General features: G+C 41.8%; 4 protein-coding genes across 5 annotated transcripts; 2 read left to right on the top strand and 2 right to left on the bottom strand.

Moving 5' to 3' along the window:
- Window positions 1–2,836: 2,836 nt before the first annotated feature.
- LOC110229097 lies at window positions 2,837–4,541 on the bottom strand. Its single transcript, XM_021028019.1, has one exon. The coding sequence runs from the start codon at window positions 4,430–4,432 to the stop codon at window positions 2,855–2,857; it is 1,578 nt and encodes a 525-aa protein (XP_020883678.1). The 5' UTR covers window positions 4,433–4,541; the 3' UTR covers window positions 2,837–2,854.
- A 107-nt stretch (window positions 4,542–4,648) lies between these two features.
- On the top strand, window positions 4,649–5,527 carry LOC110229098 (ubiquinol oxidase 2, mitochondrial-like). Its single transcript, XM_021028027.1, has 2 exons — window positions 4,649–5,126; window positions 5,352–5,527. The coding sequence occupies exons 1-2, from the start codon at window positions 4,650–4,652 to the stop codon at window positions 5,409–5,411; spliced, it is 537 nt and encodes a 178-aa protein (XP_020883686.1). The 5' UTR covers window position 4,649; the 3' UTR covers window positions 5,412–5,527.
- A 998-nt stretch (window positions 5,528–6,525) lies between these two features.
- LOC9300962 (serine/arginine-rich splicing factor SC35) lies at window positions 6,526–8,886 on the top strand. 2 transcript variants are annotated; one of them, XR_002329376.1, is made up of 9 exons: window positions 6,526–6,663; window positions 6,749–6,827; window positions 6,909–6,988; window positions 7,078–7,144; window positions 7,370–7,510; window positions 7,684–7,878; window positions 7,966–8,239; window positions 8,328–8,447; window positions 8,631–8,886. XR_002329376.1 is itself a non-coding variant. In XM_021012714.1 (8 exons), exons 1-8 carry the CDS (start codon window positions 6,588–6,590, stop codon window positions 8,331–8,333), a joined length of 918 nt encoding a protein of 305 aa, XP_020868373.1. In that variant the 5' UTR covers window positions 6,526–6,587; the 3' UTR covers window positions 8,334–8,609. The 2 variants fall into 2 exon arrangements, 1 of the variants encoding a protein (XP_020868373.1); XM_021012714.1 differs by lacking the exon at window positions 8,631–8,886 and having other exon boundaries at window positions 8,328–8,609.
- Window positions 8,887–8,939: 53 nt separating this feature from the next.
- On the bottom strand, window positions 8,940–11,238 carry LOC9300961. Its single transcript, XM_002864840.2, has 2 exons — window positions 10,068–11,238; window positions 8,940–9,671 (listed from the first exon to the last, which is right to left on the bottom strand). The coding sequence occupies exons 1-2, from the start codon at window positions 10,937–10,939 to the stop codon at window positions 9,032–9,034; spliced, it is 1,512 nt and encodes a 503-aa protein (XP_002864886.1). The 5' UTR covers window positions 10,940–11,238; the 3' UTR covers window positions 8,940–9,031.
- Between the last annotated feature and the right edge of the window lie 3,650 nt (window positions 11,239–14,888).

The raw sequence follows: 14,888 nt of genomic DNA, 5'->3' as shown, positions 1-14,888 counted from the left end.
TCAAACCAGAAGCTAGTCTTGATGCCATTTCCGACTTTGCTTCGTAAGAACCTCTCAGCCAAAGGCCTTAGTCTTAATAAAGAATTCCAGATCCATGAGTTTCTGGTTGACTCTTTCAAGGACCAGAAGCTAGAGGAGTTCAAATGGTGATGCCTGTGCCAAGCTGCCCACAAAGAAGGTTTATCAGAGAAGAGGGACCAAACATACCTTAGGCACAAGGCTTTATTCCAGACCGCATATCTCCTAAGTCCCAACCCACCTTCATCTTTTGGCAGACAAACCGAAGCCCAGGAGACCTTTACACCATTGCTCATATCAATGTTTCCCTTCCACAAGAACCGACTACAAAGCGATTCAATTTTCTTGATACAACCTTGAGGAAGGATAAAGGTGGAGATCCAAAAGTTAACAACTCCTGAGATGACAGACCCTAACAGCTGTAGCCTTCCTGCAAAAGAGAGAGTTTTCACTGCCCAATTTCTGAACTTCTTGATGAGGTTGTCGATTAGAGGCTCATATTCAGAGATTCTCAGCTTTCGGTGCATTAAAGGCAGGCCAAGATATCGTATAGGCAGAGACCCGATTGGGAAGCCAAACTGAGCGATTGCAGTAGTTTCCAAGTGATTTTGGCCAGCACAGAAAAGTTGCGTCTTGCCTCTATTCATACATAAACCAGACCAACTCGCAAAATCGTCCAGAGCTTCATTGATTCCATGAAGGGAGGAGCTTCCACCATCGAAAAAGATCATTACATCGTCCGCAAACATAAGATGAGAGATTTGTAGATCAAAAGTTTGCGGGTGATAGTGAATGTATCCAGCATCAAATCTTGCTTTAAGAAGACTGGAGAAGACCTCCATAGCAAGAACAAATAAGTATGGAGAGAGCGGGTCTCCCTGCCGCAGGCCCGTTGTGCTCTTGAAGAATCCACCTGACTCACCATTTACACAAATCGAAAAGAAGGGAGTGGTGATACACTGGCAAATCCAGTTTACGAACTTCTCAGGAATGTTGAGAGCTCTTAGCGCCGAGAGAATGAAGTCCCACCTTACCGAATCAAAAGCTTTCCGTAGATCAACCTTTAACATTGCTCTCGGGTCTATATTCTTTCGGTTGTACCCATGAACAATCTCAGTAGCAAGTAACACATTTTCACCAAGCAACCTTCCAGGCATAAAAGCAGATTGGGAGGAAGAGATTACCTTACTGAGGATCTGCTGCAGTCTCTTTGCAAGCAACTTGGAAATAACCTTATACAGCGTGTTTAAACAGGATATTGGTCTGAAATCAGCTGCTTTAGAGGCATTGGATAGCTTGGGAATAAGAACCAGAGTTGTCGCATTCCATTGCTTAAGCATAGAACCTGAAGTGAAAAACTCAGAAACCGCCTCAATAACTTCTGGACCAATCACACTCCAGCAACCAGTAAAAAATTCTGCAGAGAAGCCGTCTGGACCTGAAGATTTGTTTCGAGGCAGAGAAAAGAAAGCCTCCCTGATTTCCTCGCTTGAGAATGGCATTTCCAAATTTTCCTTTTGACCACGATTACAGCGGAAAGGAAGGAGAATGTCCATGTCCCCTTGAGTAAGCATACTAGGACCCACCTCACTACCGATAAGATTGTGGAAGAAGTCAACACAATGATCTCTAATACCTTGCTGGGAGTCAATCATTGGACCACCATCCTCTTGGATAAAATGAATATGGTTAAGAGTTTTTCTAGAAGCCACCATTCTGTGGAAGTAAGAGGTATTACTGTCTCCATCCTTAAGCCACGAAATGCTTGATCTCTGACAGAAAAACGATTCTTCAGCTTTGGCAAGGATTTGCCATTTCCTCTGGGCTTCAATCTCAGCTTCAGCATTTGCCACGGTTGGCCTGTTTAACACTCTTTGCTGCATTCTTAACAAGTGATCGTGAGCCTCCACAACTCTCTTTTCAATTTCTGAAAAGTTTACCTTGCTAAACTCTCTAATAGTTTTCTTTAAGAGTTTCAGCTTTATAGAGCACCTATACATAGCAGACCCCACCACGTTACAGGAGAACCAATGCTGGCAGACCATAGGAACAAACTGCTCATTAAGCAGAAGGAAATTGTAGAATTTAAACGGCCGCTTTACCCTATTTATTTCCAGATCAAACACTACACCACATGAAGCATGGTCGGAGAAGTCCGGCTCGCCAAACAACGCATAGCTTGCAGGATACTTCAAGCTCCAAAGCTCATTTACCAAGACTCTATCCAGCTTTTTCGCGATTGGTCTAGTCTTAGATTTGTTCCACCAAGTGTAAGTGCTACCTTTATACGTCAAGTCAGAGAGATCCGCATTAAGTAAGCAGGTCCTGAAACTTCTTGTTCTTCTATCCACGCTTAGAGTTCTAGGACAAGAATGTTCAGAGGGGTGGAGCGTTTGGTTGAAATCCCCCATCACCAGCCATGGCTTACCCTGTAACTTGGCCGTGCTTGCAACATCTACAATCTCCTTCCACAAATCAAGCCTCAACCTATCATCATTTGAGGCATAGACCACTGAAATTACACACCAATCCTGCGAATTTGGCAGCAAAACCTCGCAGGTAATCATCTGAAGAGATTTGTCGATCACTACTACCTTCACACTTTGATGCCACACCACCCATATCTTTCCCAAATCAGAAAACCCATAATTATTTTCAAAAGACCAGCCGGGTAGTAAACCGTTGACGAACTTCTGCACCTTCGGCTGTTTAACATGCGTTTTAATCAAACCACCAAAAATGAGCTTGCAGCCCTTAGACCATTTCTTAAATCCGCTGCGGTGGCTAAGAATATTTAGGCCGCGGATATTCCAACAAAAAATTTGTGTACACATAGTTATGTGTTTTTGAGGCCCTTGCCTCTGTTAAGTTTCCGTTGTCGCTTAGACAACACTTCTTCAAAACCAGAATAGTCATCCTCTAGACTGGCAGTTTCCTCTAGACTATCAGTCTCTTCCGATTCTGTTGACAAAATATCAGATGAGTCTTCTTCAGCTACCGAAGATTTACCCTCTGATGGAGATTGATCTGAACCATGTGTGTGTAACGCCTTACCTGAGCCAGATCCTATCTCAAGAACAGCTTGATCACCCTCTTTTGCTATTACCTGCAATCGAGAAGCAGGCTGCACAGACTTAGGTACATAGACCATTTGCTGTTGTACCTCTTTGCCTGGCCTCTTCACAACAGCTTGATCCTTAAAGATGGGCTTGGCCTGGTACCGCTTTCTCGGAGGAGCATTCCCTTTTCTAGGACAGCAGCTCTCAAGGTGAGCAGAAGAGTTACAAGGTTTGCACGTTACTGGTGCCAATTTGCAGCGTTTGCGGCTGTGTCCAACCTCCTTGCAATGCTCACACACTGGGGGCATCCATGGGCTGGAGACTAAAATTCTTCTAATCTCCCCTGAAGCAAACTGAACATTTACAACCTCTGGAAGAGGCTTCCTCGGGTCAATGATAGTGAAGACCTTAGCCACCTCTAGGTTGGTCTTGTTCGCAGTTGCCGGATGCAAACATTTGGGATCTCCGACCAAACTAGCGATACTCTCGAGACCCTCGTCGTTGAAGAATTGGAGAGGAACATGTCTTAACTCAAGCCAGATAGGCGCCGATGTGAGCTGGGGCTTCATAGGGACCACACCGGGCTCCCAATTTGCGACGAACATTGTTTGACCCTCAATTTGCCAAAGCATTTGATTAATAACTCTTGCCCTCGTAGCAGCATTCGGAATTCTAAAAATAAATGCATTACCTTCCATCTTGGAGACAGAGATATCTCTATAGCTCTTACTCCAAATCCCATTTACGATATTATGGATGGTTCCTTGGGCTGGAGGATCGGAGTAAAATTGACCAAGAACAAAGCATTCCCATGACTTCCTGTTTTTCTCAATCACAGAATTAGGTATCTTCACACACGATTCTCCCGACGGGAGAGTGAAACCTGAGCTCTGTTTTTTGAGTTGTTTTGCAGTACCCTTGACGAGGCTCACCCACAAATCTTGCTTTACAGGGTTTGGCGCATCAGGAATGTGCTTGGAGGCTTCTGGCTTCGCAGAGTCCTTGACAATCGGAGGCAGAGGAGTTGTAACCTCGGCAACAGCCGGCTCTTCTGACAATGTCGACGGCCCTGAAGGAGCTAAACCATTAGCAGTATCAGAGGCGCCATTTGCTGTTAGGTCTGATGTACCCGATGAGGTTTTCAGATCTGGGATTTGATTGGCCAAGTCCGTCACTGAGACAGTCAATTGGGCAATAGATTGCGTGGGAGCTGAAGAAACCGGCGACGCGGGGGCTTCAGAACACACAGCGCCGGCGGAGACGATCGATGGAGGCGGAGAAAGCGGGTGACCCGAGACAGAAGCACCGGATCTCCTCAATGGAGAGGGTTTCTTAGATTTCGTTTTCTTCCTCATAAGGAGAGGAGGACCTAAAAGAAGAGGGGGACGAGGCGCCTCACGCCGTGAGAGGCGGCGGCGCAAGAGGGAAAACGACGACACCTTATCGCCGTTTGTGGAGAGAGAGAAAAGGGTTTTAATGTTAGTTCATTCCAAACGACTTTGATGGTCCCACATTCTAATGTTTTACATTTGTTTTTCATTAACTATATGTTGGTCAGCAGAGACGATATGGATGCAGAGCAATGATATGCTAGAGACAGTAGCCGCAGTACCAGGAATGGTCGGAGGAATGCTTCTCCACCTAAAATCAATCCGGAAATTCGAACATAGTGGCAGTTGGATCAAAGCATTACTAGAAGAAGCAGAGAACGAGAGGATGCATCTAATGACGATGATGGAGTTAGTCAAACCCAAATGGTACGAGCGTCTTCTAGTGATGCTTGTTCAAGGAATATTCAACTCTTTTCTCGTTTGTTACGTGATGTCGCCGCGGTTAGCTCATCGGGTCGTTGGATATTTAGAAGAAGAAGCTATACATTCTTACACCGAGTTTCTTAAAGATATCGACGATGGGAAGATCGAGAATGTTGCCGCGCCCGCGATTGCTATTGATTATTGGAGATTGCCTAAAGATGCTACGTTGAAAGATGTCGTCACAGTGATTCGTGCTGATGAAGCTCATCATCGAGATGTCAACCATTTTGCTTCTGTAAGTCTAAAACACAACCCTTTTTCATACAACTTTGAAATTTTTACAAAACTCCCGAGTTTCATATTAAAAACAGATGATATAAGTAGTATAATCAACCACATTTGGTGTGTGGATACATACAAGTTCATAGTTTTTATTATAATCAATGAATTTAAAAAATCTGTGGATTTGTTATCTTGTGTCGTGTTTGTGAATTGTTAATATTGTGAATTATATTTGCAGGACATTCGCAATCAAGGAAAAGAGTTGCGAGAAGCAGGAGCTCCGATTGGTTATCACTAACCAATTTCAAAGAGTCTTCTATCTACTTGGAGTTTTCTTATGATTTTGGATATGAATTTGTTTGAATGTACTAAAACAAGTTTTAATGGTGTTAGAGATAGGAGTACCGGTGTATCTATATATACATTTTTGGATCACAATTAGCAAATAAATCCTGAAGTTGAGAAGTATTTATAATGACATGCCATTAGCATTAATTATTTAGATTTATTTTATTTAAGTAAAGATTTTGAAATCAAATATGTTCTCAACAATTTACCAAAAATCTCTACTCAATCTTTTTAAAAATCTCGACTTAGTTAACTTCTGATTTTTATCTGCAAAAAAAATAAAATAATTGTAACGAGTGATGTAAAAATCGGGAATGTTGATACTACAATTTCTTCTACTTTTTTTTTTTTATATAATGAAAATTATTTTTTAGGGATATTTTCTTAAAACTCTAAACAAAACAAAGGGTTTCAAAAGATAGCTTCTCTTTTGGCGGGTCGATCCGCAAACCCGCAACTCTCTACGGGCTTATCCGCATGAACCTGCGACCCGTAGTGGATAAAAATATTATTAAAAAAAATAACAAATGATGTTTAATTTTACGGGACGGGGTTATATGGTGCAACGGGTTTAGATCAATATTAATATTAAACAATATACTATGGATGAAATCCTAGAATTAAAAATCAAAATTTAATTATAAAATCAGAAACACTAAACAAAATAAACAATATTAACAAAACAAATACAACTTAAAATTTTGCAAAATAATTTTTTAGTTATAAAAAAATCGACCCGCGGTGTACCGCGGGGTAAAATCTAGATTTGGAAGTTTAAGGAAGGAAATTTTTTTTTAAAAAATAATGGCTCCGCGGTGTACCGCGGGTTCAAATCTAGTGTAAATGTTAGAATTGCTTAGGTAAAATGTTTCAGCTTATAAAAAATTGTGTCTCAACCGTCCCAATCGCTTAATTACACTAGTCGCTGCTGAACCGGTACAAACCAAAGTCGGTACTATCTGGTTCGATTTTTTATTTTTTCGTAAAAGGGTATAAATGTAATTAACAACAACGTCGTATAGGGGCAGATAAAAAAACTCCCCGTATTTAGTAGATTCCATTGTTTCATAGACCTAATTTCACTTGCTCTGCTCTCTCTCCCAGTCTCTCCGCCGGCGGGAAAACTATGTCGCACTTCGGAAGGTCAGGTCCACCGGATATCAGCGACACCTACTCGCTTCTCGTCCTTAACATAACCTTCCGTAAACTCTCAATCCCTTTTCTAAACCTCGTTTCAATATTTGTGAACTGGGTTTCTAAGAGATTAGGGTTTGTTCTTATGTGTAGGTACGACTGCTGATGATCTCTATCCTCTATTCGCAAAGTATGGAAAGGTCGTTGATGTCTTTATTCCCAGAGATCGAAGGTCCAATTTCTTCTTCTTCTTCTCCGACTGAGAAATTAGGGTTTCTTAATTTCTGTTATTGATTCTTGTGTCGATTTTTAGGACTGGTGATTCGCGTGGTTTTGCGTTTGTTCGGTATAAGTATAAAGATGAAGCTCACAAAGCAGTGGAAAGGCTTGATGGTAAGATTCATCCACTATTATTGGTTTTGTTATATGTGTTTATGCTTTTGGTGCTTGGATTTGACATGAAGTTTCTGTCTCTGTTTCAGGAAGAGTTGTCGATGGCCGAGAAATAACTGTTCAGTTTGCGAAATATGGGCCAAATGCTGAAAAGATGTATGCTTCTTTCTTTGCCAATGATTGTTCAATTTTGTTGCCATTGGTTTTGAGCTTCCAAACTCATGGCCTACTTGTATAAATAATGATCTTATTTGATATTCGGGAGCTCACTATGAATGTTTCCTCTTTAGATCATTTCCGTTTTTTGTGCTATTGGAACTTCTATCCAGTAAAAAGCTGCATCTGTAATTGTATTTGATTAGTTTGTAATTTTCATGTCAGTTCCAAAGGAAGGGTTGTGGAACCACCACCAAAGTCACGAAGATCGAGAAGCCGTAGTCCTAGGAGGAGTCGTAGTCCTCGGAGGAGCCGTAGCCCGCCTAGACGCCGTAGTCCGAGAAGAAGCCGTAGTCCTCGTAGGAGGTGTGTTTCTTTTTTAATCTGAATTTTTATCATGATTAGGTGAACCGGTGGGAGATAATGGTTATGCTATCACTCAACTAGCTTTTGTTACTTGAATCATCAAAGAAACTCCATCTCAGCCCAAGAACAGTATTTGTCTGAATAATTCTCTCATCGAGCTACATAACTTGTAGGTCCCGAGATGATTACAGGGAAAAAGACTACCGGAAGAGGAGCAGGAGCAGAAGCTATGAGAGGCGTGAAAGGCATCAGGAGAAGGATAGAGATCATCGTCGTCGAACTAGGTCTCGTAGTGCCAGCCCAGATGACAAACGCAGAGTCAGAGGCCGTTATGATGATGAGAGCCGCAGTCACAGTCGCTCCTTGAGGTTTCTTCCATTGTGAACCTCTTTTTTCATGTTGTTTCTCCACAATACTATGTAAAAATATCCTGATTTCAACTTTTTGACATGCAGTGCATCTCCTGCTCGCCACGGCCTCAGCCCTAGAAGTTCCTCCCCACAAAAAACCTCTCCTCCTAGAGAAGTTTCTCCTGATAAGCGTAGCAATGAGAGGTCTCCATCTCCTCGTCGCAGCCTCAGCCCAAGAAGCCCATCTTTGCAAAAGGCCTCTCCATCTAAGGAGGTGTCTCCTGAAAGGCGTAGCAATGAGAGGTCCCCGTCTCCTGGTAGCCCTTCTCCCCTGGGCAAAGTTGATGCTGCTTCTCGAAGTCAATCTCCTTATGCTGCGGTGGGTTACAAAAAAACACAGTGCTTCAGATGTGTATCACGAATGAAACTTGATGTCTGAATTGTGCTTGTTTACATTTTGTTTGCAGGAATGACTGCAGCCACTTGTGAAGGAGACATGGTGTATGAAAAACACGTTTGCTTGTACTGATGATGTTTCATCATCAAGCACTGGAACGTCTACCCTCTGTAGTATTACTTGCTTTTCCGTAGGTGCCCCCAAACTACTGACTGTATCTTTGTTTCCTGTTATCTTTCGGGTTTAGTGTTTATGTGCAAGGATTATTACTGTCTGAACAGCCGTTTTAGACTATGGTTTGTTTGAATCTTCTTTGGTTTGGAATTCATAGCATTCTAACTCCATTCCCATGGCTTGTCTTGGATTTTTCTAGTCTGGTTCGAGAAAAGAATTGACTTGGAAGATGGCACAACCATGTTGAGATTGTAGCTGTTGATGCTGTTTATGAAACTGTAGATGATCGATGCTGTTTATGAAACCGTAGATGTTCGATGCTGGTCACAGTAATCTGCTTAAACTCCCCTTCCGTACATAGTAGCATCTTTGTGTCTCTAACTTGTTGCCCAATGCTTACTTAGAAGGGCCTGGCTCGTTTAGTTTTCAATCTAAGTTCAGTTGAGTTTCACTTATCTCTGTCTCTCTTCAGTTTTAAGATACTTATCAAAAGTACATAGTACAAAGATGAGATCACAAAGAACTAACTTACAATTGAATTTGTCTTTACCAAGGTAAAGTTTAAATCACAAAGAAGTAATAACATGTTCTTGGTTTAGGTTAAGCAATGGTGAGATTAAGAAGCTGTGTAAACTCCAATCTCCGAGTCTCATGGTAAAAAGTCTTATACTTATTTGGCCAATAAGTCAACCAAATAAACCCTTTAATCTCCCACTCCATTGTTCTCCCCAATGCTCCTTTCCCAATCTTCCACACCACACTCTCTCCATACTCATCCCCTGCAAATATCACTCCTCCTCTCCTCGTAAATGACCGATACGCCCTTGCATACCGATCCTTAAACCAAGACCTTGGGCTCATTATCGAAAACCGTGAGGGCTTTGTCGAAAAAACCTCTCTTCCTCCAACGCTGCTATCGTACAAGATCCAGTTTAGATTAGCTGTGTAGCCGAGCACAGATTGCTCGAATTTCCATGGGGTCATTGTCATGGTCGAGGCTTCTCGTCCAGCGACTCTTAAGCCTAGTGAGTTTGGTGGATCGAATGAGCCTTCGATAGATCTCTCGACTTCAAACTCTCGTCCTGGATTGTTTGATGATTTGCTAACCGAAACGCTTATGAAATCGGTTTGGAGAGTTGGAGTTAGTTGCAGAGAGATCCTTGATGGGAAATGCTTTTCGTGCTCTCCTGCTCCTCTTCTCGACATCAGTTTCTCGTTTACAAGCTTTATTACATCGTATCTGCATTCATTAGTTATCAAATGATTATTGATCGTTTAGCTGCCCAAAATACCCTCGTTTCATTACAAAATGTCTAAAACCTTGGTTCATATATATATATAAACTTAGCATAGAGGAAAAAATTATCTAGTAAAAGATATCCTTCAATAAGACAAACTCTCGTTTTCTTACAAAATGTCTAAGCCCTTAGTTTCGCTTATTAATTTAAAGTTTGTTTTTTTGTACTTTTTAGGGAGTTTTACGAAACATTTTAAACCATGAGCTTTTTTACTAAAAATATCCCGTGGGTAATGCCAATTTTTTACAAATAACGGTTTTGAAGAGTTTATAAGAACATAGAAATTTTTGCTTTTTAGGCCATTTTATCAAAACCAGAGTCTTTGTACATATGTGTACCTGATGTTGTCTATCTTCACGATCACATCGATCCACTTGTCTCTAACTACAACTTTGTGATTGAATTGCATAACACCTTCAAGCTGATTAAACTTGAGAGAGAACAACAATCTCGAATCAGCCGTTGGGTTGCTCGATCTCTCTATTTCCATGGCTTCAACCGGACAATACAATTGCACTTTCCACAATCCATAAGCCGAAACAGCGTAAGAGAACAAAGGAGTTGTTGTCTTGGTGGACTCACAACGACGCTTCTCAATGATCCAATTTGTCAACGCTAGATTCACCGTTCTCATCCACTGCTCTTCCAAATTAGACCCTAGAAGCTTCATCAGAGATACGGTCGCTTGCCGTGCATGACAAGTAACCAAATGGTTCTTGAGCGTATTGAGGCAGTTTTCACGGAGATACAAAGGAGCTTCGTAGACGCAAACGACGAACAAGAGAGTGAGAATCACGGCGTTGAATATGTCTTTAAGACCGTCGATCTTGGATGAATTGGGGTTAGGGATTTTGATCGTTGAATAGTTGGAACTATTAGAGGTATAGGTTAAGATAGATTCGACGAAATTGAAGAGCAAAGAGACGATTGTTTGTTCATCGAAAGGGTTTGGTGAGTTTGGGTTGATGTTGAGGTCCTGTTTAGTCGTCCAAAGATACAAAGGAGAATGATTATTAGATTGGACGATGATGGAGAAAGTGGGAACTGTAGGGTTAGGGTTCTTTTGTGCTATGAGATTTAGGTTTGAATTCGGAAAATCAGAAGTTGAAGGGCAAATGCAAAAGGAAAGAGAAGTTGTGCGCCATTTGGTGATTTGTGGGATGTTCTGTATCCAAGTGAATACATCAGGGAACTTCTTCTCGGACATCATTTTTTTTTTTTTTAATGTTGTTGTGTTTGAGTTTTGTTTGCATATATACACGTATAAATAGATGTACGTTATATTGTATACGTACGTTAAAGGGGGTCATGAACATTGGATCATGTGCAGGATTTAGCAAAAAGAAAAATGAAGTGATAAGCTTTAATTTGCTAAAAGTGGAATAATAAACTTGGCCATTTCGTAGGAATACATATTTCATCTATCAAGGGTTTGGATATACTCGTAATGATGAATGATTATCGAAATTACTTAAATATATTCAATTAATTGACTACGAAATATATTTTTTTGTATATCGGAAAGTTGATTGAGATACTCTTTAAATTTTATTAATATGATAGAGATGGTTTACTGTGCTATGATATGCATGACAATTTTTTTTTTTTTTTGGTTTTAATGTGAAGATTTCATTTCAATAAAAGATTACAAGCTAATCTACCATTACAAAAGCTAACCCATTATCACAGGAACATTAGACAGATTAAGACTTAATTTACAAAGGAAAAGAGAGATGACTAAAATAGACTTGAAGGAGAGAAGGAGAAAGCAGCGTTGTCCCTGGAAAAGACACAAGACGATTTCTCATCGTGCGATCAATGGCGAGGCGAGTAGCGGCAGCGGTGGATTCGATGGCGTTGAAGATTCTGAAGTTTCTTTCTTTCCAAAGGTGGTAAACTGCAGATTGGAGCAGAAGCTTGAGTATGGTGATGATTTTGGCGTTGTGCGGCTGATTGTGGAGAATGATCCAAGAGGAAGCGGCTGCAAGAGATCCAGGCGGATTGGGAAGGAACTTTGCTGCCAAGCAACCCCAGATTTCAGAGGAGAATTGGCATCGAAAGAAAAGATGCTCATGGCTTTCTTCCCCATTTGAGCATAGCACACAAGAGGCAGGGATATTCATGCCCCACCTTCTTAGTCTATCTCGCGTAGGTAATCGAGCAAGCATGGCCAGCCAGGTAATGAAAGAAAACCTTGGCACATGCTCTTTAAACCATACCACCTCAGACCACGGTACCTGTGGCGAATGGATTCGCAGCTGTTCCCAAGTCTCCTTAGAAGAGAAAGATGGGCAAAAATTACCTGAGGCATTTCGCCAAAGGTAGGAGTCACGGCCATTGTTGACATTAGGAGCTCCAAGCTCAGTTAGAGCAATCATAAAAGCTTGAGAGTTCTCAGATCGGGCAGCCGGCAATTCCCAATCACCATTCCTCGAAGCTTCAACCACATGCGCATCTTTCCTAATGCGAAGCTGTCTTGGACCAGCCTCCCCGAGGAAGGTAATTAGTTGACCAAAATCTGTCCAAGTATCATACCAGAAGGAAGCGGATTGACCATCACCCACCACACACTTGAGAAGCATAGTGACAGTCGGTTTAAGCTGAAGCAAGCTGTTAACCGTCTTAGAGAGGCGATTAGCTTCCACTGTAATCCAATAACTCTTCCTTGAGAAAATATTCCCTTTCAACCAAGCAACCCAAAGAGAACCCGAATTAGAGAAGAATTGCCAAATAAGCTTTAACCTGAAAACAATCTCAAAATCTTCAAGCAAGCGAATACCCAGCCCCCCTTCACACTTTGGTTTACAGAGATCTTTCCAAGCAACACGAGCTCCAGAAGCTGAACCAGTCTTGTTGTTCCAAAGGAAAGCCGCACATAAGGAATCAATTTTGGCATAAAAGCGTTTTGGCAAGACAAACACGCTACTCCAGAAGTTGACCATTCCATATATAACCGAAGAAACCAATCTGATTTTCCCAGCAAAAGAGAGAAATTTTGCAGTCCAAGAATGCAGCTTGCTTGTAATTCTCTCAAGAAAAGGTTGCAGGGTTGCAAAAGATATTCTGGTCGGGTTGAGTGGGAGACCAAGATAACGAGTAGGGAAGGATCCCAAGTTTATACCAGCAAAGGCACATAATTCTCTAACTTCAGCTTCCGGGTAGCCACCAAAAAATATTTCTGACTTTGAAGGATTCATATCCAACCCGGAAATCTCCTTGAACGTGGTCATGACCTCTGCGACACCTGCCAAAGAAACCCTTGAACCATTGGAGAAAACCAATAAGTCATCCGCAAAGAGCAGATAAGTGATTCTTGGAGTAAGGCACTTTGGATGAAGCTCAATCTGACCTCTGTCTGCAGCATTTTCCAATAGCTTAGACAAAGCTTGCATAACCATAATGAAGAGGTATGGGGATAACGGATCTCCCTGTCTTAAGCCTTTCTTGCCCGCAAAGAACCCAGCCAACTCCCCATTAATGGCCACTGAGAATCTCGGGGAGGATATACATTCTTTGATCCAGATGCAAAACAACGGAGGAAACTCCTGAGCAGCCAACAACTTCAAAATAAAATCCCAGCAGACCGTATCAAAAGCTTTTTTAATGTCTACCTTTAGCATGGAGCTCTTTGGACAAGATGATTGTTGATAGTGTCTGATTAGTTCAGATGCCAGAAGAACGTTTTCCCCCAACAACCTGCCTTTCAGGAACGCAGCTTGGTTTAGAGAGACACATTCTTGCAAAATTGGCTTGAGCCGGTTAGCAATTATTTTTGAAATAATCTTGTATACCAAGTTGCAGCAGCTAATGGGCCTGTAATCACCAAGCTTGCAAGCTTCGGGAAACTTTGGAATAAGAGCAATTTTTGTTGTGTTGAAGTCCTTGAGCAGACGACCATTACGGAAGAACTCTTGAACCGCAGCCACAATATCAGAACCAACAATACTCCAAGACGCTCTGAAAAACTCCACAGAAAATCCATCCGGTCCAGGGCATTTATCCAAAGGCAGAGCAAAGACAGTGCTCGTTATCTCTTCATCAGAAACAGCTTTAATCAAGCTTAATTTATGTATATCTGAGCAGCGAAAAGAGAGAAGATCAGCAAGTACAGAGGTAGAACAGGGAGACTCAGGCATGCTAGTAGTCCCAAGAATTTCCTCAAAATAGGCCGCAGCATGGGACTTTAAATCTGAGTCACCGGAGATTCTTCTGCCACTCTGATCCTGTAAGAAGTGAATGTGGTTTCTGTTTAATCTCACTGAAACAGTCTTGTGAAAGAACTCAGTGTTTCGATCGCCTAGATGCATCCACTTCACACGAGATCTCTGGCGATAAAACTTCTCTTCAGCTTTGCTAAGGAGTCTCCATTTTGCTCTAATAAGATGCTCCTCTCTAGCTAACTCTGGCGTTGGAGCACTGAGAATGGTCCTATGAAGCTCATCAAGTTGTGATTCCACGATCTTCACACGCTGAGAGATGCCACTAAAGTGCCGCTTATTCAATCTTCGAAGGGCAGGCTTTAATGCTTTGAGGGATTTAAGGACCTTGAACTGATTTGAACCAGAAACTTGATTACATTGCCAAGACTGCCTAACCACATCACAATACTCAGGATGGTCGATGACGTGATGAAAAAATTGAAAAGGCCTTAAAATAAGACGCTTAAGAGATGGGACACAGAACCATATAGGAGTATGATCTGATTGCTTTGGATCCAAAAATTCAGCGTAAGCATCAGGAAAATCAGTGGCCCACTGCTGGTTGATTAAGGCATGATCGATCTTTTTGGAGATGGTATGCCCATCACTGCAATTCCACCAAGAAAAAGGAAGACCTTTAGCTTGGGCCTCAAAAAGTTCAGCATCCTGCAGTGCCAAGTTCATCTCATCCATTCCAGAAATGTCGATGTCTCTACTCTGATGATCAGAATGCTGGGAACTTCGCATAATTTGATTGAAGTCACCAAGCACTGCCCACGGATGAGACGAGACAGGAGTTGTTGAGCTGATATGGACCAATTCCTCCCAAAGAGTAGTTCGTTCCTCGACCAGATTAAAACCATAAACAAAAGAGATTGTAAGACTCACATTATCAGCTGGCAAGAACACACCACACGTAACCATCTGCGCCGAAGACTGATACACCACCAAAGAGATACG

The sequence above is a fragment of the Arabidopsis lyrata genome (genome assembly GCF_000004255.2).
Source record: "Arabidopsis lyrata subsp. lyrata unplaced genomic scaffold ARALYscaffold_8, whole genome shotgun sequence".
Taxonomy (NCBI): Eukaryota; Viridiplantae; Streptophyta; class Magnoliopsida; order Brassicales; family Brassicaceae; genus Arabidopsis; species Arabidopsis lyrata.
This window is presented reverse-complemented; position numbering and strand designations above follow the sequence as displayed.